This window comes from Pseudophryne corroboree, chromosome 1 (assembly GCF_028390025.1).
Source record: "Pseudophryne corroboree isolate aPseCor3 chromosome 1, aPseCor3.hap2, whole genome shotgun sequence".
In the NCBI taxonomy this organism is placed as follows: Eukaryota; Metazoa; Chordata; class Amphibia; order Anura; family Myobatrachidae; genus Pseudophryne; species Pseudophryne corroboree.
The window spans coordinates 874,959,196-874,967,732 of NC_086444.1; the positions used below are offsets into that span (position 1 = coordinate 874,959,196).

The window sequence follows — 8,537 nt, forward strand, 5'->3', positions numbered from 1 at the left end:
CACTAGGGTCGCTAATCTTACTCACACAGCTACCTCATTGCGCCTCTTTTTTTCTTTGCGTCATGTGCTGTTTGGGGAGGGTTTTTTGGAAGGGACATCCTGCGTGACACTGCAGTGCCACTCCTAGATGGGCCCGGTGTTTGTGTCGGCCACTAGGGTCGCTAATCTTACTCACACAGCTACCTCATTGCGCCTCTTTTTTTCTTTGCGTCATGTGCTGTTTGGGGAGGGTTTTTTGGAAGGGCCATCCTGCGTGACACTGCAGTGCCACTCCTAGATGGGCCCGGTGTTTGTGTCGGCCACTAGGGTCGCTAATCTTACTCACACAGCTACCTCATTGCGCCTCTTTTTTTCTTTGCGTCATGTGCTGTTTGGGGAGGGTTTTTTGGAAGGGACATCCTGCGTGACACTGCAGTGCCACTCCTAGATGGGCCCGGTGTTTGTGTCGGCCACTAGGGTCGCTAATCTTACTCACACAGCTACCTCATTGCGCCTCTTTTTTTCTTTGCGTCATGTGCTGTTTGGGGAGGGTTTTTTGGAAGGGCCATCCTGCGTGACACTGCAGTGCCACTCCTAGATGGGCCCGGTGTTTGTGTCGGCCACTAGGGTCGCTTATCTTACTCACACAGCGACCTCGGTGCAAATTTTAGGACTAAAAATAATATTGTGAGGTGTGAGGTATTCAGAATAGACTGAAAATGAGTGTAAATTATGGTTTTTGAGGTTAATAATACTTTGGGATCAAAATGACCCCCAAATTCTATGATTTAAGCTGTTTTTTAGTGTTTTTTGAAAAAAACACCCGAATCCAAAACACACCCGAATCCGACAAAAAAAATTCGGTGAGGTTTTGCCAAAACGCGTTCGAACCCAAAACACGGCCGCGGAACCGAACCCAAAACCAAAACACAAAACCCGAAAAATTTCAGGCGCTCATCTCTAGTAACTACCACTATGGGCCTTATATATAAGCGTCACTACTACTATGGGCATTACATATAAGCGTCACTACCACTATGGGCATTACATATAAGCATCACTACCACTAAGGGCATTACATATAAGCGTCACTACTATTATGCACATTACATATAAGTGGCACTACTACTATGAGCATTACATATAAGCATCACTACCACTATGGGCATTACATATAAGCATCACTACCACTATGGGCATTACATATAAGCGGCACTACTACTATGCGCATTACGTATAAGCGGCACTACCGCTATGGGCATTACATATAAGCTTCACTACCACTATGGGCAATACATATAAGCGTCACTACCACTATGGGCATTACATATAAGCGTCACTACCACTATGGGCATTACATATAAGCATCACTACCACTATGGGCATTACATATAAGCGGCACTACTACTATGGGCATTACGTAAAAGCGCCACTGCTAGTATGCGCATTACGTATAAGCGGCACTACTGCTATGGGCATTACGTATAAGCAGCACTACCACTATGGGCATTACATTTAAGTGGCACCACTACTATGCACATTACGTATAAGCGTCACTACCACTATGGGCATTACATATAAGCGGCTCTACTACTATGAACATTACATATAAGCGGCACTACGGCTATGGGCATTACATATAAGCGTCACTACCATTATGGGCATTACATATAAGCGTCACTACCACTATGGGCATTACATATAAGCGGCACTACCACTATGGGCATTACATATAAGCGTCACTACCATTATAGGCATTACATATAAGCGTCACTACCACTATGGACATTACATATAAGCGTCACTACCACTATGGGCATTACATATAAGCGGCACTACTACTATGCCCATTACATATAAGCGGCACTACTGCTATGGGCATTACGTATAAGCAGCACTACTACTATGGGCATTACGTAAAAGTGCCACTGCTACTATGCGCATTACGTATATGCGGCACTACTGCTATGGGCATTACGTATAAGCATCACTACCACTATGGGCATTACATATGAGCGGCACCACTACTATGCACATTACGTATAAGCGGCACTACTGCTATGGGCATTACGTATAAGCAGCACTACCACTATGGGCATTACATATGAGCGGCACCACTACTATGCACATTACGTATAAGCGGCACTACTGCTATGGGCATTACGTATAAGCAGCACTACCACTATGGGCATTATATATAAGCGGCACTACTACTATGCACATTACGTATAAGCGGCACTACTGCTATGGGCATTACGTATAAGCAGCACTACTACTATGGGCATTACGTATAAGCAGCACTACTACTATGGGCATTACGTAAAAGCGTCACTGCTACTATGCGCATTACGTATAAGCGGTGCTACTGCTATGGGCATTACATATAAGCGTCACTACTACTATGGACATTACGTAAAAGCAGCACTGCTACTATGCGCATTACGTATAAGCGGTGCTACTGCTATGGGCATTACATATAAGCGGCACTACTACTATGGGCATTACGTAAAAGCGTCACTGCTACTATGCGCATTACGTATAAGCAGTGCTACTGCTATGGGCATTACATATAAGCGGCACTACTACTATGGACATTACGTAAAAGCAGCACTGCTACTATGCGTATTACGTATAAGCGGTGCCACTGCTATGGGCATTATATATAAGCGGCACTACTACTATGGACATTACGTAAAAGCAGCACTGCTACTATGGGCATTATGTAAAAGCGGTGCTGCTACTATGTGCATTACGTATAAGCGGTGCTACTACTGTGGGCATTATGTTTAAACGGCGCTACTACTATGGACATTACGCATAAGAGGCACTACTACAATGGGCATTACATATAAGGGGTGCTAATACTATCGGTGTTATGTATAAGTGACGCTACTACTATGGGCATTACGTAAAAGGGGCGCTGCTACTATGGCCATTACGTATACAGGGCACTACTACTATCTATGGGCATCATGTGTATAAGCGGCACTACTACTTGCTGTGTAATGTGAATACGATTGTGCTACTGTGTGGCGCTAATTGAAATGGGGGTACTTTGTGTGGCCATGTCCAGTCCTTGTGAGACCACACCCCTTTTTCCAGCGCATGCTGTCCCTTTATAAAGTGTGGGAAGGTGCAAATTTATAGTTTGCAGGAGGGCGCCGAACACCCTAGCACCGGCCTTGCCTGGGGGAACGGTGTGCTGAATTCAATCCCCCCTATATTTAGTTTATGTGACTGAGGGCTTCCCCTTAGCCTACATTATGCTGGGGATGTCTTGATAATGTTATTGTAATATAGGTGCAGATGTATTAAGCCTGGAGAAGTGATAAAGTGGTGATAATTGCAAGGTGATAACGCACCAGCCAATCAGCTCCAATATGTAAATTTACATATTGGAGCTGATTGGCTGGTGCGTTATCACCTTACACTTATCACTGCTTCCTCACTGCTTAATCACTTCTCCAGGCTTAATACATCTGCCCCACATTCCCTGATTTCAAAATTATCAGTATGGGCAATGTGCCAAACAGCATTGCTCTCTCAGCCTCAAATGATTCAGTTGAGAAATAAGCTACATACCTCCCAACAATGGTGGACAGTGTAGCGGGACCCTGCGCACACCAATGGTGCGTGCCCAATTGTGAAGGGGCAGGACCTGAGAGGAAAGTGGCAGAGCTTTTAGGCACCCCCATTCCCATCACTGTAGGGTTGTGCCCAGCAACTCTCCGAGACACTGTGAATAGATACCATTCTCATGCACATGGAATCTATTCACCCGCTGCTCTGCTATGCAGAGCAGCGGTGTGTGCTCCTCCCAACTCACCACCACCACCACCACCACCACCACCACCACCACCACCACAGGACAGTAGGACAGTTGTAGGAAAACATGGGACAGTTGGGAGTATGAAGGTATAAATATTCTCATTCTTTCTATTAAAGATTAGGACTCCATAGCAAGGACTGAGAGGACTCTATAGCAAGGACTGAAAGCATCCTTAGACACCACCATTGGTCGCACCATTGAAACTTGCACCAGCCCTGTGCATTTTCCATCTAAGTATAGCCTACAGTATGAGCACTTAAGGGTCTGTGTACGCAACCACTTCAGCAGCACGCTTGCGACATTCCCACAGTACACCTATATGACAGTATACCTCTTTGTATATAAATAGTCACCTACATGTCACCACCCAGTCAGGGATCTGTGCTCAGGTGCCTCACTTTAATGGTGATTATTCCATGTGTGTGGTAGCCATCGAGCCTGCACTACAAGGACACAGTACATGAGTATATACTGTAATATTGTTTTACTTAAAAATATTTAAAAATACAACTTTCTATACACAGGGCTGGTTTGTACATCAAGCCACAAACAGGTACCCTTAGGAATGTAAAATGGACTGGGGCTAGGATACAGAAATGTGATGTGAGTGCGAGAATGAAGCAGCAGGAGGTGGAAGCATAGAAAATTAAACAATTAACCAGCAGTGAAACAGTGAACAGCCTGTATAGTCGACTGTCCAGTATTTATGGTTTTATTCACAAAGATTGTATTGGCTCTGAATTAATGGTCAGGGTATGCAAGGAGTGCTCAAGGTATTATGCTCTAAAGCAGTTCCTTTCCTGAGCTATATCTATTTGTTACTGCACATTTTATACAGTAATGGTACAGGGTCACAGAGTGCGTGCATACAGGGAGGTGATTAGTTCTTAGTAGACATAATACACTAGGATGTCAGCTCATGCTAGGACATGTATTTTCATGCTTTTAAGAGGATTTCCTGCAATTCTATGAACAGTTCATCATACAGCACATGTGCAAAGGCCTAAAGAACATGTCACACACCAAAAACAAAATAGGACTGCAAAATATTTATAATCATACTAACACATGCCTTTTCCAAATGACCACTGCAATGAATATATATGAATATATATGGGTGCAGTCCATACTTGCCTACCTGACCCTCTCCATGAGGGAGAAAATGCTCTGTTCCTGGACGTTCCTGGTTATTATTATTATTATTATTATCATCCATTATATGGCGCCACAAGGGTTCCGCAGCGCCCAATTACAGAGTACATAAACAAATAATCAAACATGAAAACAGCAACTTATGGGCCCTACACACTTGTAGATTTGAAAGATTTAAAAGATGAAAGATATGATAGATGAAAGATTTCCCATGAACGATTATGTGCATACACACTGAACAATGTCTGATGAAAGATTTGAAAGATTTGAAAGATTTGAAAGATTTGAAAGATCTAGCTCATTTAAATACTGGGCATGGTTTTAGGAATGTGGGCAGGTCTTCTTTGTACAATAAATAACAGCATCCATTTAAAATCACTGCATATCTACTCTGTAGTTTGTTTGGTGCAGTGTATACCTGGTAAACCTTTTAGCACTACCCATAAATAAAGACTCCACACAATTTTTAGTAACAATTTGTAATTATAAATTTTAGAAAAATAATAAATTAGAAACATTCTGGGCTGGATTCATCGATTTTTGTGCCAATGAGTGCCATGACAGCAGGGATTACACCAATAGAGGCATCAGGCATTCCAACAATTAGCCAGATACAGTGCAGCAAAAACAGTGGTGCCAACATAACTGGGGATGAAGTAGAGGTAAAAGAATCTGAGGACAGTATTTCAAAAGTGCACATGAAATAAAAGCATTCCCAACGTTCTATTACAGGGTCAAATGAAGTGTAGAAAACCAACATTATGGTACAATTGACTTCAAGAAAAAACATATTGGATGAGGAAGGTCAAATACAAATCTGAAGACAGCAAACCTAAACGCAAATTCAAAAATTCAAAAACATTTTTATTAAAAATTTAGGTCGCCTTGAACAGTGGAGTGTGCACTCAACAGAGTGGTGAACACTCCACCTGAAGAGGTGCCAGGGAAGGGGGATTGTGGCATTTGGTAACCCGGAGCAGGATATGTGGGGTATTGTTGAGGAGGAATTACCGGCGCAGAATACATGGGAGGGTGAGTTGGGGGAGGGGCATAAGATGTACTAGGCACCTGTCTGGTATCTAACACAACGCCACTGTGGTTGGTCAATTCATCATCCTGGCCATGTGATATAATGGCATATACCAGACGCTGGGCGTATTTTTGCTGAGTGGGGTTCATCTCCCGCAACTCACATGCTAAATGGTCTCCAATAGCTTCAAATCTATCCGGTCTGTTTTTTAGGACCTCCTCTGCCTGCCTCAGAATTGTATCTGACCTGCTGGACGAGACAGATCTTCTAGGGATAGCTGGCCGGCATCTCCTTCTAGCCGGAAGCTGGGGTGTTCCCATCGCCGCCTCACTCTCCTCCAGCTCCGGCCTTACAGTGGCTTGGTCTGCCGGCTCATCCACTGCAGGTTCCACGTCCAGCTCCCTCGAAGACAGCTGAGTTATCCAACAAAATGAAGAAAAATATGTGAAAATAATAAGGCAACAAATTAAACAAGAAACAGTGACATCTGTATTGTGCGGACACTTACCGGATCCACACTCTCCTCTTCCTCAGGCTCGAACATCTCGGGCGTGTTCGGCTCCTCCGTGCTCCGCGCTGTCCTCGAAGGCTCCTCATCCAATACGAACTTCATCAAGTCATAATACCATAATGTTGGCTTCTTGACTTGATCTGACCCCGCTCCTGAACGTTGGGAATCTTTGTATTTCCTGTGCTCCTTAAGAAATACTGTCCTCAGATTCTGGATCTTCCTCTTCACCCACTTGATGTCGGCACCACTATCTTGGGCAAGGCTGTACCTGGCCAATTGCTGGTATGCCAGATTTTTCTTTCCTCTGTTGGCGTAATCCCTTGTTCCCACACGCCACAAGCACTCATTGGCCTGGTAGAGATCGATGAATCCAGCCCAGAATTCACGGTTTGCATCCATGTCTCTGTGAAAGGTGAGATTTAATTTTAAAATATTAAAATCATAACTTAACACAGTAATCAGATATAATATAACATTGGCCGTGCCAGGAGACCATGGTATGTGTAGCTGCAAGCCACTGCAGCAGAGTTACTTTTCAGTACGGGAATTGCTAGGACCTTTTATGTTTGTCTGTTTATATTCTCTATGTACCTCTGTGACCAGGCCCAAGCCTGTGTATGCTGTGCTACAGTGTCTGATGTCATTAAAGATACTGTGGTTATAACCTGAAAATCTGTCTACGAGTCCTTATTTACAATACCCATGTTACCAAAAAAAAAAAAAAAATATATATATATATATATATATATGCACAAAATAATATAATAAAAATGTTTGTGTGTGTATGTATATATATATATATATATATATATGTAGAGAAAACAAATGGAGGCTGCAGGCAATGAGTACACGACTTATAACTCTTTTAATATGAGTATATGTATACATACATCTAGTTTCAGTATCATAGCACAGAGGGCTATCACTGGCGCCTCCGGACAGCACACACAGAAAGCCGCTACCTGCCGCTCATCAGATACTCCTGGTCTGAGACCGCACACCGTCGGGTCAGCCAAAAGAAGTGTCACACCCCCTGACGAAGTCCTTGGGACGAAACATGTTGGCATGATAGTGGGACACTGGACGTACTACGTCTCTTTGGCTTACCTGACGGTGTGCGGTCTCAGACCAGGAGTATCTGACAAGCGGCGGCTAGCAGCTTTCTGTGTGTGCTGTTCGGAGGCGCCAGTGATAGTCCTCTATGCTGTGTTACTCAAACTAGATGTATGTATACACATATACTCGTATTAAAAGAGTTATTAGTTGTATACTCACTCCCTGCGCCCTCCATTTGTTTTCTCTAAATGTGCATCATTGAGCTTGTGGTACGGCTCTATCGGGAGGACGCTGCAGGGAAATCATTCAGTGGATGATAATCAGAAGCCTGTTTAAAAATTGACAATTAAGGATACGTGAATTTGCGTGATATAGTTTTGACTTGTTATATATATATATATATATATATATATAATACAAAAACGTACCTTATTAAAGCAGATTAGCCCAGTGATGTGTATATAACTGTGATTTGATTTCTGCTTTCCTGGAGTGGCAGTCCTTTGCTCCTGTGTAAATATATATTTATATATGCTTCACTTTTTGCACATTTTGTTATATTACAACCTTATTCAAAAAAGGGAAAAAAAACACTTTTTCCCTAAAAATTCTATACACAATACCCCATAATGACATTGGGGTATATTTACTAACATTCGTAATTTTCGGAAAAAGGTCAAAGTTCAATCACGAATGACATCGAAAGTGTAAACTTGCAACTTTTTGAATTGATTACGACTAATTTACTAAGCTGTCGTATTCTGCATTTTCATTTGTTCCGATGTCGATGTCATTCGTGTTTTTTTTACATTTTTTACGGCAGTGATTAGCAAAACACTGCCGACTTTTTACAAATGAATCTCGGCCGGATCTGTGTGATCCGTGCTGGGGTTCATTTTTTATTTTATTTTAAACTAAACACTGTAAAATCTCTAAAAAAAATTGCGTGGGGTCCCCCCTCCTAAGCATAACCAGCCTCG

General features: G+C 42.7%; 1 protein-coding gene across 1 annotated transcript; it reads right to left on the reverse strand.

The window, feature by feature from the left end:
- Positions 1 to 5,221: 5,221 nt before the first annotated feature.
- On the reverse strand, positions 5,222 to 8,095 carry LOC134958164 (uncharacterized). Its single transcript, XM_063940612.1, has 3 exons — positions 7,986 to 8,095; positions 6,499 to 6,904; positions 5,222 to 6,403 (listed from the first exon to the last, which is right to left on the reverse strand). The coding sequence occupies exons 2-3, from the start codon at positions 6,898 to 6,900 to the stop codon at positions 5,828 to 5,830; spliced, it is 978 nt and encodes a 325-aa protein (XP_063796682.1). The 5' UTR covers positions 6,901 to 6,904; positions 7,986 to 8,095; the 3' UTR covers positions 5,222 to 5,827.
- Between the last annotated feature and the right edge of the window lie 442 nt (positions 8,096 to 8,537).